General features: G+C 37.0%; 1 protein-coding gene across 1 annotated transcript in view; it reads left to right on the forward strand.

Annotated features, from left to right (window-relative positions):
• The first annotated feature begins 310 nt into the window (after positions 1-310).
• Positions 311-27,406, forward strand: part of LOC141298318 (uncharacterized) — an 81,930-nt gene continuing 54,834 nt past the window's right edge. The window contains exons 1-3 of the mRNA XM_073828822.1: positions 311-370; positions 449-601; positions 12,251-12,400. Of these exons, the coding sequence (XP_073684923.1) occupies positions 311-370; positions 449-601; positions 12,251-12,400 (363 nt within the window). The remainder of the gene's footprint in view (positions 371-448; positions 602-12,250; positions 12,401-27,406) is intronic.

A 27,406-nucleotide genomic window follows, 5' to 3' on the forward strand; every position in this document is an offset into this window, starting at 1 on the left:
AGGGTGTTTTAGCTTGAAACAGGCAAAATAATCTGCCAATGGGGTAAGAAAAATAATCTTGTTTTCTGTTTGAAATTAGATTTTTTTTCTTACCCCATTGGCAGATTATTTTGCTTGTTCTAAGTAAAAAATCACTTAATTTTGGCTTGTTTTTTCTGAAAACAAGAAAATAATTTTTACTCGTCTAGAAAATCCATCTTGATTTAAGAATTTTCAGATATTTTGGCTGGAAACAAGACAAAAAATCTAAGTAAGAAAAGCATTTTTTGCAGTGTAGTGTCTGTTTTTACATTAATAATGCTGTTTAGTAATGACAGAGAGAATGTATCTGTGTGAATCCCTGCTGACAGTCTGTGTGGAGGTGGAGAGTGTCAGGGGGAGTCTGATGTTTTCTTTTCCTGCTGGAGTTCCTCCCCCTGCGAACGTGTGTTTCTGTGTGTGTGTTTAGTGCGGCTCAGGTAACAGACGCTTCACTTCCTCTGCGTTTGTAGAGGAGACAGCAGGATGGGAGCATGAGCCTGTGCTGAGGATGGAGAAGAAAGTGTGTGTGATCCAGACTGACTTCCACCAGTACCGGCCCATCATCATCCACAGTCAACACGTAAGACCCGGCATTTTCTACTTTTTGTGTGTTCTGTGGGCCTCATGTACACACACACACACACACACACACACACACACACACACACACACACACACACACACACACACTGTGTTAGTCAGACACACCCTCACATCCAGCAGTGTTTCTGCTCTGATGAGGGTCTGAGTTTTTAGTTGCTGTATGTGTGGGAAGGATCAGTGTTTTTTTGTGAGGTTTGGATTGATGGGCGTTAATGTGCGGGTAAATGCAGACACATGCGTGTTCCTCAGGAATGTAAACATAAGAACAAAACTACAGTCCCACAATTCAAAGAGTCTTCAGTTGGGCTGCCACAGATTTCAGTAATGACAAATGAGAGTGATTTTAGACTGATACTGATTTCCACATTTTATATTTACACTATTTAGAAAATGTATATATGTGACCCTGGACCACAAAACAAGTCATAAGTGTCAATTTGAAAATTTTAACATTGAAAATAATCAAAAATGTTTCTTGAACAGCAAATCAGCAAATTACAATGAGTTCTGAATGATCATGTGATACTGAAGACTGGCTGAAAATTCAACTTTAATCACAGGAATAAATTACATTTTAGAATATATTCATATGGAAAACAGCTATTTTAAATTGTAATAATATTTCACTATTTTACTGTATTTTTGGTGAGCAGAAGATAACTTTTACAAAAGCATAAAAAATCTTTCAGACCCCACACTGTATAGTGTATATTTTTACATAAATAATGCTGGTACTGATTTTCACATTTTATATTTACACTATTTAGAAAAAAATGTATATATGTGACCCTGGACCACAAAACCAGTCATAAGTGTCCATTTGAAATTTTTAACATTGAAAATAATCAGAAATGTTTCTTGAACAGCAAATCAGCAAATTAGAATGAGTTCTGAATGATCATGTGATACTGAAGGCTGGAGTAATGAGGCTGAAAATTCAGCTTTTAATCAGAGGAATAAATTACATTTTAAAATATATTCCTATGGAAAACAGCTATTTTAAATTGTAATAATATTTCACAATTTTACTGTATTTTTGGTGAGCAGAAGATAACTTTTTACAAAAATCCTTTAGACCCCAACTTTTTAGTGTATATTTTCACATAAATAATGCTGTTTATTAATGACACAGAGAGAGATTTCAGACTGATACTGATTTTTACATTTTATATTTTACACTATTTAGAAAAATGTATATATGTGACCCTGGACCACAAAACCAGTCATAGGTATCAATTTGAAATTTTCAACATTGAAAATAATCAGAAATGTTTATTTGAACAGCAAATTAGTAAATTAGAATTAGTTCTGAATGATCATGTGATACTAAAGACTGGAGTAATGATGCTGAAAATTCAGCTTTTAATCAGAGGAATAAATTACGTTTTAAAATATATTCATATGGTAAACAGCTGTTTTAAAATATAATAATATTTCACTATTTTGCTGTGTATTGGTGAGCAGCACAGACATTTTACAAAGGCATTAAAAATCCTTTAGACCACAAACTTCATAGTGTATATTTTCACATAAATAATGCTGTTTATTAATGACACAGAGAGAGATTTCAGGCTGATACTGATTTTTACATTTTATATTTTACACTATTTAGAAAAATGTATATATGTGACCCTGGACCACAAAACCAGTCATAGGTATCAATTTGAAATTTTCAACATTGAAAATAATCAGAAATGTTTATTTGAAGAGCAAATTAGCAAATTAGAATTAGTTCTGAATGATCATGTGATACTAAAGACTGGAGTAATGATGCTGAAAATTCAGCTTTTAATCAGAGGAATAAATTACGTTTTAAAATATATTCATATGGTAAACAGTTGTTTTAAAATGTAATAATATTTCACTATTTTGCTGTGTATTGGTGAGCAGCAGAGACATTTTACAAAGGCATTAAAAATCCTTTAGACCACAAACTTCATAGTGTATATTTTCACATAAATAATGCTGTTTATTAATGACTAGAGATTTCAGGCTGATACTGATTTTCACATTTTATATTTACATTATTTAGAGAAATGTATATACGTGACCCTGGACCATAAACCAGCTGTAAATGTAAAGATATGAGCTGAATAAATATAGGCTTTCCATTGTTGTATGGTTTGTTAGGATAGGACAATATTTGGCAGAGATACAACTATTCGAAAATCTGGAATCTGAATATTGAGGAAATTGCCTTTAAAGTTGTACAAATGAAGTTCTTTGCAATGCATATTACTAATTAAAATTAAATTTAAAAACTTTGACGTAATTAAGATTTATTAATGTTTTTGAAAGAAGTCTATTCTGCTTATCAGTAATGCATTTATTTAATCAAAATTGCAGTAAAAATTGTGCAATATTATTACATTTTAAAATAAATGTAAAAAAATATTTTTTTTCTTTCTGAATAATGTGTAAAATGTAATTTATTACTGTGATCAAATCTGAATTTTTAGCATCTTCACTCCAGTCTTCTGTGTCACATGATCCTTCAGAAATCATTCTAATATGCCAATTTGCTGTTCAATAAACATTTCATTTATACACAAATGGGTTATTTACATGGTTATATATATATTTTTTTATAAAATAAATTTTAATATTAAATAAAAGAATATACACTTATTATAGAATAATTGAATAAAATATTATAAAAACTATGTTTATTACATAAAATTACATGTTAATTATAATAATATAATATATGTAATGATACTAATACTATTTATTTCTTGCTTTTTTGTCTTTTTTTGTGGCAGTGATTTATATATGTCAGATGTCAGTTACGATAGCATCTTTGGTTTTGTTTTGGTTTATATCTAGGTCAACTTTTGTCCTGCCAACATGTAAGTGGAGTCGACTTACCAGCATCTGCAGCACAAATGCATTTGAAGCAGCTTTGATGTGCATGCAACATATATTATGTCATATGTGTTATGTCCAGTAAATCACGCATAACACATCTGTTTTTAGTGCAACAAAACTGCAACAGACATTGTAATCTGCAATATACAATATAACAAGTCTATTCTAACAACAAACATATGGAATTTTAAATATCCGTTACTTTTCTGAACCAGAGCGAACACAAATCTTCTCTGCCATTGCTGGCCTTGAAAGACAACTCATAAAAAGAGAGAATGATAGGTAATTCAGAGCTCTTTTTTAGTTGATTTTATGTTACAGGATGAGAATTCAAGTCTACAATTAAGCAAAATATGTTAGTATATATGTAAATATGTAGCCTATTAAAATGCCCTTTTGGTCAGTTTGAACTACAGAAATGCAAATGTCACATGCATTCTCATATTGAATGAATTAATCAATGCTTTCGTGAAATGCTGAAATTGCTACAGCTGTTGAAATGCTTGAAGTCCTGTGTGTGTATATGTGTGTGTGTCACCTCTGTAGAGCTGGAATGCAGTGTAGGGGAACAAATTTATTTGGAAAACTGCTGCTCATGATCTGGGCCTTGAACAATTGACTGTGAAAGCAGGAATGTGAAAGTCTTTTTTGCCAGAGAGACTGCATTTAACACAGAATTTAATGCAAATGGAGACTTATTTCAGATCTACATCTAAAAAATAATGCAATTTGTGCAATTTGTGTGTTTTAACAGTCCAGTCTGACGTATATCGTCCTCTCAAGTTGAAACATGAAAACTTCACCACATAAACAGTGTCATTCATGAGGCCTTATAGGCTTTTACATTGTAGCAGTTTGAAGAGCGCTCCCACCAGTCATTCTGCTGACGTGCTTGAAAGATTAGGTTTTTAGGTCACAAATTGTAATTGTGGGAGGTTTTTAGCTTGGAGTTCACAGAGTCACTAAATGCACTTTGATAATGTTCAAATTGCCCTCATTAATAAAATATCTACACATCATATACCAGATTTGTTTCAGAGATAAGATTGCTTTTCTTAATGACAGACATTTTCCACAGACATTTTGGCTTGAGCTTCAGCAGAAATTCTTCCTTTCATTATTATTTTTTTAAAAACAGCTTTTGAGTATGTTTTGGAAAATTAGTTCACATCTGGTTTTCCATCCAAGAAACTAGAAATGTGTGCTTTGGTGGCAATGCCAGATTTGCTTGTTGAATCTTGTAAAATTGAGTTGAGAGGAATGATTGACATTACAGTAAAAGCTCTATAAAGGCATACTGATGATATTCATCAGACTTTGTAGGCAATAAAGCTAAACACGAAAAATGTGTTGCCAAATGTCTGCATGTGCAACTAAACAGATAATGTGGTTGAAATCATCATGAAATATCAGGCTGTGTATGTACAATACAGACTTAAATTTTCACTTAAAGGTGCAATGTGTAATATTTAAGATGATCTCTAGACAGAAATGCAATATATTATACATAACTATGTTTACATGGGTGTATAAAGACCTTACACAATGAACCATTATGTTTTTATTACCTTAGAATTAGCAGTTTATATCTACATACAAAGCGGGTCCCCTCACATGGAAATCGCCATTATGTTTCTACAGTAGCCCTGAACGGACAAACTGCTCTACAGATCGCGTTTCATCACTGTTGTTCTTTGTGGAAAACACTGACACAAAGATGTACAAGTAACAGTAAAATTCACAATAACATTGTTTTATTGAATAATTAAGTAAATATAATTCCCTAATTTACGTTTTAAAAGAAACCTCATTATTCTTTGCTGTTTAAAATGACGACATCTTAAACCTGCGTCGGCCACCGTAGCTTCTGTAAAGGGAGGGGTGAGCGGTGGACTGTTGCAATTCACAACCTCTCCGCTAGATGCCGCAAAAATTTACACACTGCACCTTTAAGAAGGGAGAGAGACAGAATCTGTATATCCACCTTATTTTTATTTTGCATGTAAGCTAATCTGTTAATTTAGACAAAGTGCTGAAATAATAAAATATAAAATAGTGGTGAAAGCAGTATGATAATACACCACAATACCTTGCAAAGAATTCAACTAAAATACCTGGTACACTCAGTAGGTGGCGATAAGGGTCTTTTGTGTATCATATGAGCGAGTCAAAGAATCATTCACTCAACTGAATCCTTCAAAAACACTGATTCATTTAGATAGAAACACGACTGTGGTTTGCTCAGAGACACAGAATGATTATTTTTTTGCTTCATTTGGATAAAGTTTGGATTTGTATAAAGAAGGGAGAGAGAAAGAATATGTAAATCCACCTTATTGTGCAAGCTATTCTGTTAATGTGATTAGACAATGTGCTGAACCAGACCCCCCCTGCTGAAAAAGCAGCATATGCTGATTAGGTATGTTTTGGTTTTAGCTGGTTTATGCTGGTCCTTTTCTGGTTTATGCTGGTCCTTGACCAGCAACATGACCAGCATAAACCAGCAAAGGAACAGCATTAACCAGCTAAAACCAGCATCCTAGCACCAAAACATACCTAACCAGCATATGCTGTTCAGGGCTCGCAAAATCGCCAGCCCGACATCCCGGGGCTATTGTGTTTTCCAGTCGGGCTGCCAAAATGTTTCACCGGACTGCCCGACGGGCTATCGTAAAGTAGAGAGCTCCTGTAGGTCCTTAAAAACTCCTCAACTTAGTTGTATCAAATTTAAGGCCATAAAAAGTTTTAAATATGTTAAATAGTATAAGTAACGTCTTAATTATAATTTAAGACAGGGGTCCCCAAACTAAGGCCCGGGGGCCGAATGCGGCCCGCCCCCACATTTGGAACGGCCCTCTGAACAATGCCAGAGATATATTTTTGTGAGCCAAATCATTCCAATTAAAAGAACCAAAGACTTAAACTACTTCACTCTGTGTGCATTAAATGTATTTAATAGACAAGTTTCACAATTTGAGTTGAATTACTGAAATAAATGAACTTTTCCATGACATTCTAATTTATTGAGAAGCACCTGTATATCTTTTGAAAAGAAATGATCATTTGTCTGTCTGGTGCATAAAAAAATAAATAAACTATAGCATTAAAAGGTATAATAAATACAGGTAAAATCATAATAAAATAATAATAATAATAGTAGTCAGTCCAGCCCATGGAATTTTCTTTTATAAACCGACCCGGCCCCCCATTAAAGAAAAGAAAATTATGTGGCCCGCTCAGAAAAAAGTTTGGGGACCCCTGATTTAAGAGGTCTTACAGTTGAGGACGGAAAGACGAGAATCGCAATAGGGCTGGATTAACCCTGACGCGGTCCTCTGGGTACTTCTGGTTTGCTAAAATTAAAAAAATGTTCCCTTTGTCCAAATGGTATGAGACTTTGTATGGTGGTCAACACTATCTTGATCTACAAATAAAAAAAATTGGAATGATATCTTGATGTTATGTTAGTGTGAAACTCACGTTCGTGGTCTTTGGGGTCTCTGGAGACCCCAGGCAACAAATTCCAATTTTGTAACAAAATAATAGTTAAAAAAACAAAACAAATGTTATTTTCTTTTTTATTAATGTTTTTGCTCCTCATATGTGCAGTTTTTGGAGGATTTAGGACATTTTTAAATATATATAAATTAATAAATACACATTTTTTTTATAGGTTTTTATACAAAAACAGCTTTCATTCATGGGGACAACATGGATAATTTCACATGGTTTGGTGTAAGATTTTTGCCCATCTTTTGAAAAATCCAGTTTTAAAAGTAAAAAAAAAAAATACTTTTACCAGTAGGTGGCTGCAGAGATCCACTATTTGCTATTTGCTATTCGACCACCTAAAAGATATCTTTTCACAAGTTTTGTATATCTACATATTATGAAACACACAGGACTACATTTGGAGACCATAAAAACTGCTCTCTTATAATTTGTCAAAAAAAAAAAAAAAAAACATTTGCTGTTTTTGCATTCTTATGTTCATGCCATGTACTGCTACTCAATATGTAATAGAACTGGGTTTGTTTCAGTACAAAAAATGCTAAACTTTGACAAAAAGTATATTTTATTGTTATAATTGTGATTTCATAATAGAGTAGATATGAACTCAACTGAAAAAACTTGTGAAAAGATATCTTATTGTTGGTCAAATAGCAATTAGTTAATAGTAGTGCTCTGCAGCCATCTAGTGGTAAAAGTTATATATTTTTTTACTTTTAAAGTCCCCCTGAAATCAAAATGAAAGTTTTTTGGCTTTTAGTATGAATATATTAGCCTTAAAATTATCTATGAGCTAGTGTGCTTCAAAACAACGACAAAATTCGTGTTTACAAGATATGGGCATTCAAAACTTACAGTCTCGTCACTTCCGCCAATATGAATCAATGATTTTGATGATATCACCGTGCACTTCAGTTTCTCATCAAACGTTCTGTCCAATCAAATGCTCTCTAGAATCCGTATTGTCCCGCCCCCTACACAGAGACGCAATACACGGAGCAGATCATATGCGCTCATATGTGCGATCGGCATGTATTAAACTACACAACCTCAGCATGATTATGATCACTATTTTATTTTAGCAGGAGTTTCATATGAATCTGTGGGGTAATTTATTAGTCTGTGGCTGTCATAAGCTACAAACGCGGCTTTATCCAGCTTAACGGCTCTGGCCCGAGCAGATATTAATGGAACGCTATTGGCTATTCAAAATAAGTGGGCGGGGCTGGGCGATATGTTTTTGTTTCAGTTAAAAGTACGTCACCACATAGAATAAGGCTGCGTGTTTCAAGGCACTTCAGTGGACCTTTAAAACTGCATTTTCCAAAAAACCATATCAAATTATCCATATTATCCCCATGAATGAAAGTTTAAAATGTGAGTATTTTATAAAGTGAATTTTGCATAAAAAGCTGTTTTTGCATGTAAACCTATTAAAAATATATATTTATTTAATAATTTATATATATTTAAAAAATAGCATAAATCCTATGAAAAAGTAAAAACATTAATAAACAGGAAAACAATTTTTTCGTTTTTTTTTTTTTATTATTATTTTGTTTCAAAATTTAAGTTTTGAAAGACCATGAGTGTGATTCCAAAACGAAGACCGCATAAGGATTCAACTTCAAAAGGCAATGATCTGTATCTGAAGTCAGAGCCATATAAAAATTTCTTTTTATATGGCTCTGTCTGAAGTGAACCGACTGTCCTCAGAAACTTGTTGGAATTTTCATTTCATGCCTGATTAAACTGCCTTATGCTGCATTGTGTACAGCCGTTACTATGGAAACCATAACATTTTAGCGCTCCTAAAGCGCCCCCTCATGACAGAGAATGAAATTCTCTCTCTTAATTTCCAATACATTTTTTTCAGCTGTTTATGGTCAAATGATTGCAATTATCGACCCATGTTTTTATGCAGCAAACACATAGTTGTAAATGTAAAAAGTTATGGTGCCTTCTAAAAATCTAAACAAGTACAGTAATATTTATGTTTTAAATAAATATAATAAATTATATACTCAATTTATCTCTTTTAATGGTATAAAGGATGAAATGCCATAGTGTAAGATATTTAGTTTTTGTGTGAAACTGTATCTGAATTTGAAATCATGCCATTTTATGGCTTAATATTCTACTTTACATTGTCCTACCCCATTACTGTTTATTTGACTTGTGCAGATCTTAAAAAGAGTCATGAATTGCTTTAAATTAATATTTAAAAATTCTGCAGATACACTAAATGAAATAAATATAATGAAATAAAATGACTTCCTTTGATATTTGTTTATATTTGTATATTAAAAACATTTTTGATTAGACTCCTAGCTGATTTTCTATATTTAAAAAAAAAATTGGTCTTTTTTTATTTGGGCTAGTTAAATTAATTTTCGGGCTACCAAAATCTAAAGAGTACCTGCCGGAAGGGCTACCAGAGATTTTGACATTTTGCGAGCCCTGCTGTTTTTTTCAGCCAGGAGAGGATGAAATAACAAAATGTAAACAATGGCGAAAGCAATATGATAATACAAAAACCTAGCAAAGAATCCAATTAAAATACCTCGTGCACGCCATTTAGGGGCCCCCAGATGTCTGCTTTTGTGTGGTAGGGGGGGCCCAACACCTCATATTTTGTCATAGGGCCCAAAATTGCGAGCGGCGCCCCTGCTGGTTAATGCTGGTCCTTTGCTGGTCCTTTGCTGGTTTATGCTGGCCATTTGCTGGTTTATGCTGGTCCTTGACCAGCAACATGACCAGCATAAACCAGCTAAGGACCAGCATTAACCAGCAAAGGACCAGTATAAACCAGCTAAAACCAGCACCAAAACATACCTAACTATCATATGCTGCTTTTTTCAGCAGGGGATTTACATGTACAAAGGCGTATTTTACCTGTTTACTATCATGCTTGATATTGCAAACTGGTATTTGTTATCATGCTATTTTGTTATTGTAGTCATAAACAAACTGGTTTGTAGCGCTAATAGTTTTACTGTGTTTTACAATTAAGTAGTTCTAGTTAAATAAAAACACAGTAGCTTACTTCCAAGTTGCAAATTGGCTGTATTTAGTGAGATTGATGTAAAAATTATTATCTTTTTACTCATATACTGTTATGATTTGTTTACAATATCTATAAGAATATTCATGCAAAAACATTTAACCTGGGCCTAGAGCAATGTAAATATCATCTTTTGTTTATGAAAACAGCCAATCATCTGTCTTCTTTATAGAGGTGAACACCGAGTTGCACCTGCTTTATGACGTTGAATTTATTGCATTTATGAGTGCCACTTATGCCAGCATGATTCTGAATTTCCAAAAAAGAAGCCTGTGTAGGAGTTTTAAGCTGTGTCTCTTTGTAATCATGTACAGTCGTGGCCAAAAGTTTTGAGAATGACACGAATATTAGTTTTCACAAAGTTTGCTGCTAAACTGCTTTTAGATCATTGTTTCAGTTGTTTCTGTGATGTACTGAAATATAATTACAAGCACTTCATACGTTTCAAAGGCTTTTATCAACAATTACATGACATTTAGGCAAAGAGTCAGTATTTGCAGTGTTGGCTCTTCTTTTTCAGGACCTCTGCAATTCGACTGGGCATGCTCTCAATCAACTTCTGGGCCAAATCCTGACTGATAGCAACCCATTCTTTCATAATCACTTCTTGGAGTTTGTCAGAATTAGTGGGTTTTTGTTTGTCCACCCGCCTCTTGAGGATTGACCACAAGTTCTCAATGGGATTAAGATCTGGGGAGTTTCCAGGCGATGGACCCAAAATTTCAACGTTTTGGTCCCCGAGCCACTTAGTTATCACTTTTGCCTTATGGCACGGTGCTCCATCGTGCTGGAAAATGCATTGTTCTTCACCAAACTGTTGTTGGATTGTTGGAAGAAGTTGCTGTTGGAGGGTGTTTTGGTACCATTCTTTATTCATGGCTGTGTTTTTGGGCAAAATTGTGAGTGAGCCCACTCCCTTGGATGAGAAGCAACCCCACACATGAATGGTCTCAGGATGCTTTACTGTTGGCATGACACAGGACTGATGGTAGCGCTCACCTTTTCTTCTCTGGACAAGCCTTTTTCCAGATGCCCCAAACAATCGGAAAGAGGCTTCATCGGAGAATATGACTTTGCCCCAGTCCTCAGCAGTCCATTCGCCATACTTTTTGCAGAAGATCAATCTGTCCCTGATGTTGTTTTTGGAGAGAAGTGGCTTCTTTGCTGCCCTTCTTGACACCAGGCCATCTTCCAAAAGTCTTGGCCTCACTGTGCGTTCAGATGCGCTCACACCTGCCTGCTGCCATTCCTGAGCAAGCTCTGCACTGGTGGCACTCAGATCCCGCAGCTGAATCCTCTTTAGGATCCTGGCACTTGCTGGACTTTCTTGGACGCCTTGAAGCTTTCTTAACAAGAATTGAAACTCTTTCCTTGAAGTTCTTGATGATAATTGTTGATTTAAGTGCAATCTTAGTAGCCACAATATCCTTGCCTGTGAAGCCATTTTTATGCAACGCAATGATGGCTGCACACGTTTCTTTGCAGGTCACCATGGTTAACAATGGAAGAACAATGATTTCAAGCATCACCCTCCTTTTAACATGTCAAGTCTGCCATTCTAACCCAATCAGCCTGACATAATGATCTCCAGCCTTGTGCTGGTCAACATTCTCACCTGAGTTAACAAGACGATTACTGAAATGATCTCAGCAGGTCCTTTAATGACAGCAATGAAATGCAGTGGAAAGTTTTCGGGATTAAGTTAATTTTCATGGCAAAGAAGGACTATGCAATTCATCTGATCACTCTTCATAACATTCTGGAGTATATGCAAATTGCTATTATAAAAACTAAAGCAGCAACTTTTCCAATTTCCAATATTTATGTAATTCTCAAAACTTTTGGCCACGACTGTACACACTGTGATTCATGATGAATAACATATGATTACTTTAACAGACGGACTCTCTTCCCTCATATGACTGTTTAATGCAGTCCTATTAAATGATTTTTCCTCTTGCCTTTTTATCTGAAACTTAGTACATTAAAGCATAAACCTTGCAGTAGTCTGTGTGTGTGTGTGTGTGTGTGTGTGTGTGTGTGTTTGATCCGGTAGAGTTATTGTAGTGGAAACGTATCAGTGGGAGAAGTCGGGCTTGTTTTGAATTGGGCCAAAGGCCCCAGAAGCAGGAGGGGCTCCAGACGGCAGTCAGACTGAAGAAACGCTCTTTCTGCACTGCTCAGGTTCATCCACAGGCAGGGATGAGGGATCGAGAGGAGCTGAAGAAAGCCATCGAGCAGACGGATCGCCTGCTGTCCCGGGTCCGGCAGCTGGAGGGGGAAAACTCAGAGCTATGCAGGGAGAAACATGATGTTTTCATCCGGATGCGTGCTGTAAGTCTATCTGCATGCTGGCAATGATGCTGTTCACTTCATCTGCAGGAAATGTCTCTTTGCTGTGGATCTGCTGGGAAGGTTAATTGAATATGGTGTCACATACAGTGGGGTCCAGATGACTGAGTGCACTTCTGTTTTGGATTTTTGTGCTTAAATGCACATGCTTTTAATTTTAAATAAACGTACAAGTATTGCTATAAAATAAGCATTATAAATAATATAAAAATTATCTGATTATTGTCATGTTCTTGGGGTCAAAGTCTAAGACAATTACTGAAAATGCTCCTGTTCTGCTTGCTTTTTAAAGTAAATTTTTAAGAATATATATTTTAAATATTAAAACACAATTGTTACATTTAAAAAATATTTTAAAATATTATTGTTTATATATATATATATATATATATATATATATATATATATATATGTATGTGTTATGTGGTCTGGGAGAACTAGTGGAAATGCTTTTATTTGAAACTAAATTAAAACATTTTTAAAAAAAGATATTTTTAAATATTACAAAAATATATTTTACAAATATTTTTATAAAATATATATTACTAAATAAAATAATAATAAATATTAGTGCCATATAGAGTGGGAGCACTAGTGAAAATGCTCCTGTTTTGTACTTCTACTTTAATGCACATGCTTTTAATTTAAATAATATTACTGAGTAGTAATATATAAATAGATTAAAATTATCGTTAAAATTATCTGATTAGTTTCATGTACAGTAGTGAAAAGGTTTCTGTTTTACATTTTTGTACTTGCTTTTTTAAAGTAAATGTTTAAGAATGTTTTTTAAATATAAAAAAATTATTAGACTTTCAAAAATATTTTAAAATATTGTTTAAAAAAATTATAAAAAAGTGAAAATGCTTAATGCGTGTGCTTTTTATAATTTTAAATATAATTTTTTTTATTGAATAGATTTTTTTAAATATAAACTTTTTTTTTTGCAAATACTATTATAAAATATACACAAAATAATTTCCTAGTCTGAGACCACTAGTGAAAATCCTGTTTTGCATGCTTCTACTTTAATGCACATGCTTTTAATTTAATAATATTATTAAGTATTGATATAAATATATCTTTAAAATATATTTTATGACTTTTTAAATATATTTTTAAAATAATTACAATTTTAAAATATTATTATTAAAAATATTTCACAGATTACATTAATTACATGATTTGATTAGTATGAAATACACTAGTTAAAAAGGCTTCTGTTGTGCATTTTTGTACATTAATGCACATGCCTTTTAAAGTAAATGTTTAAAAATATGTATTTTTATATTTAAATATTTTTAAATATTAATCTTATATAAAATACAATAAATCTTATTAAATGTTTTAATATAATATATACTGTAATATATGAATATACTATAGAGTCTGGAAACACTAGTGAAAAGACTTAATACATATGCTTTTTATTTTAAATTAAATTAACAATAAATTAATTATTTATTAAATAAATATTACATAAATATATGTTACAAAATAATATAATAATGATACAATACACTAATAAAAATGCTCCTGTTTTGCATTATTGTACTTTAATGCACATGCTTTTAAATTCAATAATATTACTAATTAGTGATATAAATATTATTTGAAAAAAAAAACAATTATATTATAGATGATCTTATTAGTGACCTTGAAATGCAAAATTTATGATTTGAATTGATAATAAAATAATTAATATTTTTAAATATTAATTTGTCAATGCTTTTTTTTATTTTTCAAAATAATTCTAAAATTATTTTCCCTCTTTTTAGAGCACTCTCAGGGTTTTGGACTCTGCTGTATATGGTTTTATTCCTACTGTTTCATATTAAGGTAGTTATTTATTACTCTGCTGGTAGACAGTTTACAGTGCATAATGATATGCTTTCATTGACTGAGTTATTCAGCAAATGTGCAAGATCCGCCTTCCTTCTGTCAACTGATACTCTCTAGGACTGTTTTTATTTGTTGACTGAGCTCTGGCCAAACAATTCACCGAGAAATCTGATTCTGTTTTATTGTGATGGAGAGACAGGATGGCGTAGTTGTCTTTCTTTACGGCCCACCCATTCTTACACAAGCATAGGAAGCGAGTACAACTGCAGCTTTACTGTCGCCCGCTGGGGTGAAATACGGCTCAGTATGAGACTTTGGGATTGTGGTGATGTTGCCAGCGCTTGCAGAAATGCCACGGTGCAGCAGGGCCAAGATAGAGGATTATTTGAGCTGATTGCATTAGCAGACGCTCGGTCCAAGCCTCACTTCTCTCATATTCTTCTCTTTGTTTCAGTAAATCATTTTGTTGGGGCTCAGACGAGTGAACAAGTTTTTGCTGTGTTTATGCAGTGACCTTTACAGTTTGTAGCTTATTTTTTATACATCATCTAAATTATTAAAGTATAAGTTATTTGTGAACCTACACTGTAAAAAGTTTTCACCAGTTTCAATTTAAAAACTTAAGTTAATGACTTTTTTTACTTAAGTTTAGCAGCTGCCTTAAAATTTTAAGTTAAATCAACGTAAAACTACAAGTCATTTCAACTCACAATTAAATTTAAAATGACTTGTACTTTGAAGGTGATTAAAATTTTAAAATTTTAAGGCAGCCGATGAACTTAAGTTTTTAAGTTGAAACTGGTGAAAACTTTTTACAGTGTAAGAGACATATTGAAACAGCTTCATCCTTTGACAAACAAGTAATATTCTTTTTACTGAATATGAAAGGTCTGGTGTCTTTTGACTTTTCTTCACATTTATCTGGCTGTCACGACCACACACAAAGGAAGAAGGTGAGTATCTTTCAGGATATTTATTAACAAACGTGCACAGTTCAACACACGTGCAAACAGGTGAATAAGGTTCTCTGTAGTCGAATCTTCAAACACAACACCACAGGTGAGTTCAAGTTCATAAGTATCGTAGCGATAGCAACAGTCACTTCCCTTTGACACGGTTAACGTGTTTCACAGGAGAACATCGGAGCAATCCACGAGGAGCACAGGAGAGACAACAGGAAGGGGAGAAGATCCACAGAGAGACATCTATGCAACTTCGATACCAGCCGCTGAGTGAATGTCAGGGGAGAGTATTTAAAGGGAGTGGTGATTACAGGTGCAGGTGACGGTGATAGAGCTCTGGTGATGGGCGTGGTGCAGTGATTGGGACTGAGGGAACGTGCTGAGGGTGTGACATAGCCCCCCCCCAAAGGGGCGGCTTCCAGACGCTCCAAAAAACAGGAAGAAACAGTCCAGGGGAGCGGTGGGGGGGGCCAGGAGACTGAGGCAGAACAGGTTGGGCAAAGTCCCTCCAGAGCAGAGCAGGAGATTCAGGAACCCTCCAGGGCAGAGCCGAAGGCGGAGCAAGGGGTTTAGGAGCCCTCCAGGGCGGAGCAGGAGGCGGAGCGGCCCTCCAGGGCGGAGCAGGAGGCACAGGAGCCCTCCAGGGTGGTTTGGGAGGCGCAGGAGCCCTCCAGGGCGGAACAGGAGGCGTAGGAGCCCTCCAGGGCGGAACAGGAGGCGCAGGAGCCCTCCAGGGCGGAACAGGGGGCCGCATCATGGACAGGGACCTGGGGAGAGCAGAGATAGAGGAGGCAGACAGAGCAGGGAGGAGCCAGATGGTAGTCCAGAGTCCAGCCCGGACGAGGCCCCAGAGCGGAGTCGAAGGAGGGAGGAGCCATGGTGGAGAGATGGCAGATGACACCCTGGGGACGAGCGATGGAGACGGAGCTACTGGCAGAGGTGACCCAGGTGGAGCCGAGCAGACGGAGGGCCAGGGTGACACAGAGGGTCCAGAGGGCCAAGGCGGAGCTGATGGCTCAGGCGACTGAGGCGGAGATGTGGATCCGGAAGACCGCAGCAGAGCCGGAGCGATAGAGGACAAAGGCGGAGCTGATGGCTCAGGCGACTGAGGCGGAGATGTGGATCCGGAAGACCGCAGCAGAGCCGGAGCGACAGAGGACAAAGGCGGAGCTGGAGGGAAGGAGGAGCCTGACAGAGCCGGAGGGACAGAGTGACAAGGCGAAGCCGGAGGAATGGAGTCCCGAGGCGGCGGATGGTCGACGACTGACCAAGGCGGAGCCGGAGGGACGAGGGAGCCCGGTGGAGCTGGTGGGATGACGGGCCACGGTGGAGATGAGGGAGCCAGGAGCCAAGGCGGAGCCGGGGGGACGAGGGAGCCCGGTGGAGCTGGTGGGATGACGGGCCACGGTGGAGATGAGGGAGCCAAGAGCCAAGGCGGAGCCGAAGGGTCGGAGGACCGAGGTGGAGTCCAGGACTCGGAGGCTGGAGGTAGAGACTGGGGATCGACCAGCCTAGGCGGAGCTGGAGCCTGGGAGTCCCGAGATGGATCCACAATCCTAGATGGCGCAGCCTGAGGGAGAGCTGAGGGACAGACAGGCACTAGCAGAGACAGGGCTGAGGAACTGGCTGCTTTGAGTGGAGGCGGGAGAGGGAGGCTGGGTGGGAACTTCAGAGACTCTGGACGGCTGGACGGGACCAGCGCGGATTCAGGAGAACTGGACAAGACCAGTGGAGATTCTGGACGGCTGGGCGGAACCAGCGGGGACTCAGGACGGCTGGGCGGAACCAGCGGGGACTCAGGACGGCTGGGCGGAACCAGCGAAGGCTCTGGAAGGCTGGATTGCACCAACGGAGGCTCTGGACGGCGCTCTTGAGGTGCGGGCTCTGGACGGTGCTCTTGAGGAGCGGGCTCTGGACGGCGCTCTTGAGGAGCGGGCTCTGGACGGCGCTCTTGAGGAGCGGGCTCTGGACGGCGCTCTTGAGGAGCGGGCTCTGGACGGCTGGACGACCCCAGCGGAGATTCAGGAGGGCTGGGCGTCTCCAGCGGAGACACTGAAAGAGCTAGCTCTGGGCGAGCGGTCACTGGAGGGCGCTCTGGCGGCGCTGTCACTGGAGGGCGCTCTGGCGGCGCAGTCACTGGAGGGCGCTCTGGCGGCGCAGTCACTGGAGGGCGCTCTGGCGGCGCAGTCACTGGAGGGCGCTCTGGCGGCGCAGTCACTGGAGGGCGCTCTGGCGGCGCAGTCACTGGAGGGCGCTCTGGCGGCGCAGTCACTGGAGGGCGCTCTGGCGGCGCAGTCACTGGAGGGCGCTCTGGCGGCGCAGTCACTGGAGGGCGCTCTGGCGGCGCAGTCACTGGAGGGACATCGGCCATTTTGGCAGGGGAAACCGGAACGTCGGCCATTTTGCGAGCTAGCATGGCCGCCCGCACTGACCTCAACGGTGGGTCGCGTACGCTGGCCATCAGGATTGGCCATGACGTAGGAGGGTTGGCCGCGGGCTCCAGGCTGGCAAGGTGGGAGAAGCTATTGGTTTGGTATGTGAGGGGTTCAGGCGGGGGGTAAGCCGGCAAGACGGGCTGGGTTTCGTAGTGGGTTGGATGAGGAAACTTACCATCACTCTTTATTTCTTTAACCTCGATACTAGAGCCATTTATATAAAGAGTGAGGTTGATTAGTTCAATCAAGGAAAAATCAAATATGGGGGAGTTGCATCGGATTGTTTCCGCATCCAATCCCATACGAAACACCACAGCAAGAGCGAAGTCGGGCCAGCTTACCTGATGGGAGAGCTCAAGGAATTCCTCCACATACCACTCCAATGTTCGCCCACCTTGCCGTAGGTTCCGTAGCCTGTCCTCAGCGTCCGACAGTTTTAATGCTTCGGGAGAGACACCGCTGAATGCTGCGTTCGCCTCCATGAGTGAGCTGAAGAAATAATTTTTTTGATGGGCTGGTATCCTGTCACGACCACACACAAAGGAAGAAGGTGAGTATCTTTCAGGATATTTATTAACAAACGTGCACAGTTCAACACACGTGCAAACAGGTGAATAAGGTTCTCTGTAGTCGAATCTTCAAACACAACACCACAGGTGAGTTCAAGTTCATAAGTATCGTAGCGATAGCAACAGTCACTTCCCTTTGACACGGTTAACGTGTTTCACAGGAGAACATCGGAGCAATCCACGAGGAGCACAGGAGAGACAACAGGAAGGGGAGAAGATCCACAGAGAGACATCTATGCAACTTCGATACCAGCCGCTGAGTGAATGTCAGGGGAGAGTATTTAAAGGGAGTGGTGATTACAGGTGCAGGTGACGGTGATAGAGCTCTGGTGATGGGCGTGGTGCAGTGATTGGGACTGAGGGAACGTGCTGAGGGTGTGACACTGGCAAAAGAAAATTGTGATTTATGAGTAATATATCATTGCAATGCCAGGTCTGAATACACAGCATCAGTTTCTGGCTCAGGTTAGACTGGATGATGAAACGGACACAGATAGCTTTCATTTTTTACTTTACTTTTGGATAGTTATCAGAAAGGCTTCACGTTTTGTCCTGTTCTGTGTGCAGGAATATCAATTCAGCACAAACTGGATGCCACAGAACAAATGCGTATCTTATGTCAGGTGTTTATGAATCATCCGTTTGACCCAGTGGTTATTCTGGCTGATCTTGTATATTTCCAGTGTGCTTGGAAAAGGAGTCTTTTTTCCCCCTGATTCCATCCCCTGTCATAGAAAATCTCTCTCCCTGCTGTAATTATAGCAGATCTAGATTTCACACAGGCATAATTCATCTGTCCTCTGCTGCCAGATCACAGCCACTGATTGCTGGGTAAGATACAGTAGATTAATTGGGTTTTATCAGAGAGTATGTTATTTAAAGCCACACTTCACATTTTTTAACATCACATTGAGGGCATTCATTTAAGCCAGGGGTGGGGAACCTTGATCCTCGAGGGCCGGTGTCCCTGCATAGTTTAGCTCCAACCCTAATCAAACACACCTGAACAAGCTAATCAAGGTCTTCAGGATACAGGTTGGTATCTTTTTTTTCAGGGTTGGAGCAAAACTCTGCAGGGACACCGGCCCTCGAGGATCAAGGTTCCCCACCCCTGATTTAAGCACTGATCCTTTTTATTCTTTTCTTTAGCGCAGTTAGTTCTAGCTGTGTTTCTTTCACTATAAGATGGACAGAAGATTGGAATCTATTAATATCACCAATAACTTCCAAATCGAATGCAGGTCAAAACAGGCGGTTTTTCTTAACCTCATTTATTCCATGTGTTTCTTGCCATACATTTTAAGTTTTAGTTCTATGGATCTGAAATAGCAAATTTAGAGTAGTGAGTTGTAAACTCAGAATTCTGAGGAGAAAAGTCTGAATTGCAAGATATATAATACAAATTGCAGAAAAAATTGAGACGTAAGCACAGAAGTGCAAGAAAAAAGTCAAAGTTGTGAGATGTAAAGAAAAAGTTATGAAATTTAATCTCAGAATCGCAAGAAAAAAGTCAGAATTGTGAGATATAAAGAAAGGCAGAGTTGTGAGATGTAAGATCATTATTGCGAGATGCAAACAAAAACAGGCAGAATTGCAAGATGGAAACCCAGAAAAAGGTCAAAATTGCAAGATGTTAAGAATAAGTCAAAATTGTGAGATGCAGACTCAGAATTGGAAAAAGAGTTGTGAGAAAAAAGTTGGAATTGCGAAATGTACAGAAAAAGGCAGAAATGCATGATGTAAACTGTAAATTGCAAAAATTGCAAAAAAGTGTCACAATTGCGAGATGTAAAGAAAAGGTTTTAATTGCAAGATGCACAGTAAAATCTGAATTAGCCTACACAAAAAAAGTCAGAATTGCAAGATGTAAAGTCAGAATTGCACACAAAAAAGTCAGAATGCGAGATGTAAAGAAAAAAGTCAGAATGGTACATTTAAACTCAGGATTGCAAGAAAAATTCAGAACTGCAAGATGTAAAGAAAAGTTCAGAATTGCAAGATATAAACTATTAAGAATTGCGAAAAAAGATATAAAGAATTGCGAAAAAAGTTAGAATAGCAACATGTAAACTGAGAAATGCAAGAAACAACTCAGAATTGTGAGATATAAAGAAAAAGGCAGAGTTGCAAGGTGTCTGCTCAGAATTGCAAGCAAATACTTTTGCAAGCAGAAAAAAACATTGCAAGCAGAATTGCGAGATGTAAACTCAGATAGAAAAAGATGTAAAATAAAAGTCAGAATAAAAAGATGTAAACTCAGAATTGCAAGATGGAAAGTAAACTCAGAATTACACGCAAAACTTAAAATTCAGAGAAAAAATGCTATAATTGATGTAATGGATGTAAACTCAGTATTACTCGAAAAAAGTCAGAATTGCAAGATGTAAAGAAAAAGTCAGTGTTCTAAAGTAATTGTGAGATGTAAACTCAAAGTTAGAATTGTAAGATGTAAACTCAGAATTGCAAAAAAGTAAGAATTGTGCGATGTGAATTCATAATTGCAAAAAAAAAAAAAAAAAAAAAACAGAACTGTGAGATGTAAACTTGGAATTAGGGATGTCCATACATGTATTACTTTTACTCTCTACTCAACTCTGTATAAATTGGATTAACTTGAATTGTGTGCAGAACACTGGGAATATACAAGTATCAAGACAAGTATCCTGATTAGGACATCCCTACTTGAAATTGCAAAAAAAATGAATTGCAAGATGTAAACTTAGAATTCAGACAAAAAAAGTCTGAGTTGTGAGATAAAAAGTCACAGTCACCTCTTTTATTATGTGGTAGAAACAAGCTTCCATAGTTTCCAACAAGAAAATGTTCTCAGCAAAAAGTGAAAGAAAAGTGCTGACCGCACATTGTTTACCATCTAATAATGACTGATAATGTGAAATGAAAGTGGAACACTGGGATGCCCTACTTACACATGTGGAAAAGCTTTACGGTCTGGACGCTGGTGCAGGTCCTGAGGCGCAGGGTTGGATTTGTGAATGAGGCCTGTCTCTGGAAGAGGAAATACACTGCTATGACAGCGCTTTATACGACAGTAAAATGCCCATTATCAGTCATTAACTCATCACTTTTGGTCCAAGCATCGAATGAAGTAATTGAAAGCAGATTCAGATATGGTAAAATCCTAATTGGCCTGCTAGTGCAAGACATAAACATCTATTTACTGATGTTTTATATTGTGCTGTTAAATGCCGAAATGTTCAAATGCTCATTACGGTTTAAAGCTAAACTTCTATAGATCAATGCAATTCATATATCGAATGTTTTCCAGTCTCACATCCTCATAAAACTGCAGTTTGATATCACAGATGCGCTGTAATCACAGCTGTACTGCCGCTCCAGTGTTTCCTATGAGATATAAACTGAGGAATTATTGTTTAGAGTAATTCTTTGTTTTAACAGACCACATTTTATCCACACTTGTTAAATATTTACAGCATTTTAGAGAGTTTTTCCACACTTTATGATTCTGTTATGTATTGCCGCCAAATCAGGAACCGTAAACACAACAAATATTACTGTGAGGTCAGAAGTTTTGACTAGTTTTCTGCATTAGTATTTGTGACAGCTGTATCATACAAGCAGGTAGCATGTGATTTAACAGATCTGTGTTTTCTGAAGCTCATAAGGTCGAGTCAGAGCTTGTTTTTCTAATGCAATCCTGTTGAATTCAGAAAAACTTTGTCCTCTCGGTGAACATCTGAGTTCAGCTCATTTTAGACTGGATGCTGTGCACTGAAAGGTTACAGGATGTTGAATGAGGGCTGTTATGAAGAACTGTTTCTAGAGAAGTGATGGTTATCTGTTATCTGTAGACATACATGAGTGAAAAAGAGTTTATGCTGTTATGCTTTTCTTGCTTCTGAAATCAGTGTGTCTTTGAAATGCAGAGGACGAAAGGTTGGGTTTCATGCCATGGATTTAGTCTGCATTTGATAGAAAATTACATTAGAGATAAATAGTAATTAGCTTTATTACCATTGTGCCAAGTTTGTTACCAAGTTTGGGGTTGGTCAGATTTTGCAATGTTTTTGAATATGTCACCAAGACTATTTACTTAATTAAAAATAGTTCAATATTATTACAATTTGAAATAACTGTGTTCTCTGTGAATGTATTTTAAAATATCATTTAATTACTGGGATCAAAGCTGAATTTTCAGCATCATTACTCCAGTCTTCAGTGTCATGTTAATATTCAGAAATCATTCTAATATGCTGATTTGCTGCTCAATTAACATTTCTGATTATTATTTATTAATGTTGAAAACAGTTGTGTTGCTTCATAATTTTGTAGAAACACTGATATATTTTATTTTTCAGGATTCTTTAATGAATACAAAGTTTAAAACTTGAGATGTAAATTGCAAGAATTGCAAGAAAAAAGTCAGAATTGCTGGAAGTAAATTTAGAATTGCAAGGAAAAATCTGAATTGTGAGATATATAGAAAAAGGCAGAATTGCAAAATGTAAGCAAGATGTATAAAAAAGGCAGAATTGTGAGATGTAAACTCAGAATTGTAAAGAAAAAATTCAGAATTGTGGGATGTAAACTTAGAATTTAAAGAAAAAACATAATTGTCAGATGTAAACTCAGAATTGCAAGAAAAAAGTCAGAATTGTGAGATAAACAGAAAAAGACAGAATTTTGAGACAAACTCAGAATTGCAAGAAACAAATCTAAATTACTAGATGTAAAGAACAGGTCAGAATTGCGAGATGTAAAATTAGAACTGTAAAAAAATCTAAAATTGTGAGATGTAAACTCAAAATTGCAAGAAAAATGTAGAGATGCGTGATATAAACTTTTGAGAATTTGGAGATGTAAACTCAGACTTGCGAGATGCAAGAAGCAGAATTGCAAGAAAAACAGGTGTACTGCTTCATATATATATATAATTTTTTAGGATTCTTTAATGTATAGAAAGTGTAAAACTTGAGATCTCAACCCATAATTGCCAGAAAGAAGTCAGAATTGCTAGAAGAACTCAGAATTGAAAAAAAAAAAAAACTGAATTGTGAGATATATAGAAAAAGACAGAATTGCCAAATGTAAGCGAGATGTATAAAAAAAGTCAGAATTGTGAGATGTAAACTCAAAATTGCAAGAAAAATGTAGAATTGCGTTATATAAACTCAGAATTGTGAGATGTAAACTCAGGTTTGCGAGATGGAAAATCAGAATTGCAAAAAAAAACTGTTGTGCTGCTTCATATTTGTATAGAAACATTGATATATTTTATTTTCCAGGATTCTTTAATGAATAGAAAGTTTAAAACTTGAGATGTAAACTCAGAATTGCAAGAAAAAAGTCAAAATTGCTGGAAGTAAACTCAGAATTGCAAGAAAAAAATCAGAATTGTGAGATGTAAACTTAGAATTTAGAGGAAAAATGTCAATTGTGAGAGAGGTAAACTCAGAATTGCAAGAAAAAAGTCAGAATTGTGAGATACTTAGAAAAAGTCAGAATTGCTCGAAGCAAACTCAGAATTGCAAGAAAAAAATCATAATTGTGAGATATATAGAAAAAGACAGAACTGCGAAATCAAGCGAGATGTATAAAAAAAATCATAATTGCGAGATGTAAACTCAGTATTGTAAGAAAAAGTCAGAATTGCTAGATGTAAAGAACAGGTCAGAATTGTGAGATGTAAACTCAGAACTGTAAAAAAATAAAAATTGCAAGACGTAAACTCAAAATTGCAAAATAAAAATTGAATTGTGTGATATAAAATTAGAATTGTGAGAAAGACATAATTGTGAGATGTAAACAGAACTGCAGAACTCAGAATTTAAAGAAAAACAGTTTTGCTGCTTTATATTTGCATAGAAACATTGATACATTTTATTTTTCTGGATTCTTTAATGAATAGAAAGTTTAAAAGAGCAACATTTTGTAGAAATATAAATCTTTTTTAATGTCTTTATTGTCACTTTTAAATTTAATGCGTCCTTGCTGAATAAAAGTTTTCATTTTCTAATAATTTAGAATGTTCTAATAATAAATAAAATTACTGCTTCTAATAATAAATAATTTTTTACATTTTATTTGGATGCTTTATCACCCGCTGGAGCTGCTTCTCAGATTTTATCATGGTATAAACATGCGTAAGAAAATCTATTCATATTCATTCATGTGAAAGTGGGAAGCTTGAAATGTTGCTATATTGTTTGGTTATAATTTATGGTCATATTTGAAGCAGATTGTGTAGGCGTTAGTGTGTGTTACACAAAGGTCGGGTCACTGTCTGTGTCTGTGCATCATCAGTGTGGGATGATTACCATTCAGTTTCATGAAGAGGCCACCATAATGGTCAGCATTATTTAGTCTACAACTCTGAGCGGTTGAATCTCAGCCAGTGGGTGTAAGACCATAAATCACTACTATGGTATGTGTTTGAGTATGCAATTCACCAAAAACAACGTACATACAGCATGTCGATCGCATATGTTGATTCAGTCACACCTGTTGAGATGTAATCAGCACCTAACAGTGATGGGTCTCGGTTCACCTGTTGTAGATGTAAATGTTTGATGTCTAAGCACAGAGTGTTTTGTCTGTAAAAATGAATGGCAAACAGATTCTTACATACATTACAATAATAGCTTTGTTCTTTCTGACACTCTCAGACATTTTCCAGACTGTAGGCATGGATTGGTTTTTTAAATAAATGCACGAAGCGGACCGCAAATCATCGGCTGCTTTGCGTCTCGTCCAGCACAGAGATTTTAGCTTTAATCTTTTGAATAATACGAGCGCTGTTGTGACGGATAGAGAAGGACGGCACAAAGACACTCACACAGTCTGTTACTCTACACCTCGACATCAGGGAATCATCTGTGCACCTGTTTCTGTCCGACCGCAGCAGGACTTCTGAAAGACGCCGGCGGTGCATGAATTGTTCCCTCGATTGTGTAGAAACACAGGAGGCGTCCAGCTGTTAGAGGAGGGCAAGGCACTCGTGTTCTGCGGCTCAGAGATGGATGGTGTTTGTCAGATCGTGTCAGTCAGGAGTTCGTTCTCAGATGAGCGACAGGTAGAAGCTGAGCACGAGGACCTGGACTGGGATAGTTTTACCACGTCCATCCCACTCCATCAGGTACAGCGTGAGTCTGTTTTTTTGATATGCATGTACATGATGATTCCAGTGATGCTTTCATTCCTAGAAAACACCTAGAGGACCTGTGGATGGTTGCTTTCAGTTCACCTTTGAGTTGCTTTGGGCGAATGCATCTGCCAAATGGATACATTTTAGTGTTGTAATCGGTATCCTTGCATTGATTTGATGAACTAGAACATTTATATTGTTAAAGAATATGTTGCATTGATAAAAAACTTGATTTTTGATGTTCTTGTGAAAACGTAAAGTTGCTGCCATAATGCTAGGATGTTGTGGATGCTTCTAAGGACATGTTTTTTTTTTTTTTTAATAGGTTGCAATGCAGTTGATAGAATATTGCTAAAAAGTGTGATATTCAGTAGTTGGGTCCCTCATTGCATTATCATGATAAAATAAGCTAGATCATTTTTGTTGTTAAAAAGTAAGTGCATAATTTCAGAATAGATTTTTTAAAAGTTCAGAATAAAATGTATGCTTGTTTGCAAAAGTTCCTAGTAGGTCATTCCGTGTCAAATCAACCAAATTTCTGAAATTTCTGAATTTGTCAGTATTTATAGACTAACATGTATAGTGATGAAATCCGAAATATTAAATGCCATTGATGTATATTTACTGAGCAATCCATTGTTTTGTAGAGAGAGGGTCAATCTTTTGCAATCTTTTTTTGCATTTTGTGCCAACAATGACCATTCGTTTCTTCTCCAAAAGTTTGCATGCCTGTAACTCAAGAAGTATTAAATATATCATAATGCTCTTTTAGATATTGGGTCTTAACAAACTTTCCTTTTGGCATTCACATTTTTAAGCCCCTGAATGGTTCAGTACCAGAAATATTGCACTTTCAATATATGACCCTGGACAACAAAACCAATCATAATTTGCATGAGGATTGTTGGTGGCAATAGCCAAAAATGATCACTTCTTCTTTTATGCCAAAACTCATTAGGATATTAAGTAGCCTAAAAGATCATGTTCCTTTGAGATATTTTATAAATTTTCATTTCGTAAATATAGAAAAACTTAATTTTTGATTAGTAATATGCATTGCTAAAAACTTGATTTGGACAAACTTTAAAGGTGATTTTCTCAATATTTAGATTTTTTTGCAACCTCAGATTCCAGACTTTCAAATAGTTGTATCTCGGCCAAATATTGTCCTATCACCATAAATTCAATTCAATTCAATTCAAGTTTATTTGTATAGCGCTTTTCACAATACAAATCGTTGCAAAGCAGCTGTACAAAAAATGTAGGCCTACTACAATATATTTAGTAGCTTATTAGTGGTGACTACTGTATGTTAAGTCGATGTACATATGGTATAAATATTAAAAACAGTAATGGTGTAATCAAAAACAGATGATGAACACTAATAGTAATGATTATGTGTTGCAATAAAACTTGTAGAAAAATTGTGTAGTGCTGTATGTTGTTTCAAGGCTGGCATCATCGGCGGTCCTCTGGGGGGTTGGCATCATCTCTTCTTGGGTATTCTGAATCCAAACTGAATCTTGTGTAATTCCTAGTTACCACGGGATGGAAATCCTGTGGCAGAAACAGAGAAACAAATAGAGAAATAATTAGCATAGCTGCTGTTCCAACCAAGCAAAAATTATGTGTTTTGCCCAAGCTGAAGAATGTTGATGTGCATTTGATCAGATGTAACTGAAGTACAAAGTTATGAGATACATTATGTGAATGCTTGGCTAAAGAGGTGAGTCTTTAATCTAGATTTAAACATAGAGAGTGTGTCTGTACCCCGAACGTTATCAGGGAGGCTATTCCAGAGTTTGGGAGCCAAATGTGAAAAGGCTCTCCCTCCTTTAGTGGACTTTGCTATCCTAGGAACTACTAAAAGTCCAGAGTTTTGTGACCTTAGGGAGCGTGAGGGATTGTAGCGTGGTAGGAGACTAGTTAGGTATGCAGGAGCTAAACCATTAAGGGCCTTATAGGTAAGAAGTAATATTTTGTAAGTATCAGTGGAAAGCTTTCAAATGATGGATAAATCTGACTGGTTTTGTGGTCCAGTGTCACATATGGCTCCA

This window comes from Garra rufa, chromosome 22, assembly GCF_049309525.1.
Source record: "Garra rufa chromosome 22, GarRuf1.0, whole genome shotgun sequence".
Lineage (NCBI taxonomy): Eukaryota > Metazoa > Chordata > Actinopteri > Cypriniformes > Cyprinidae > Garra > Garra rufa.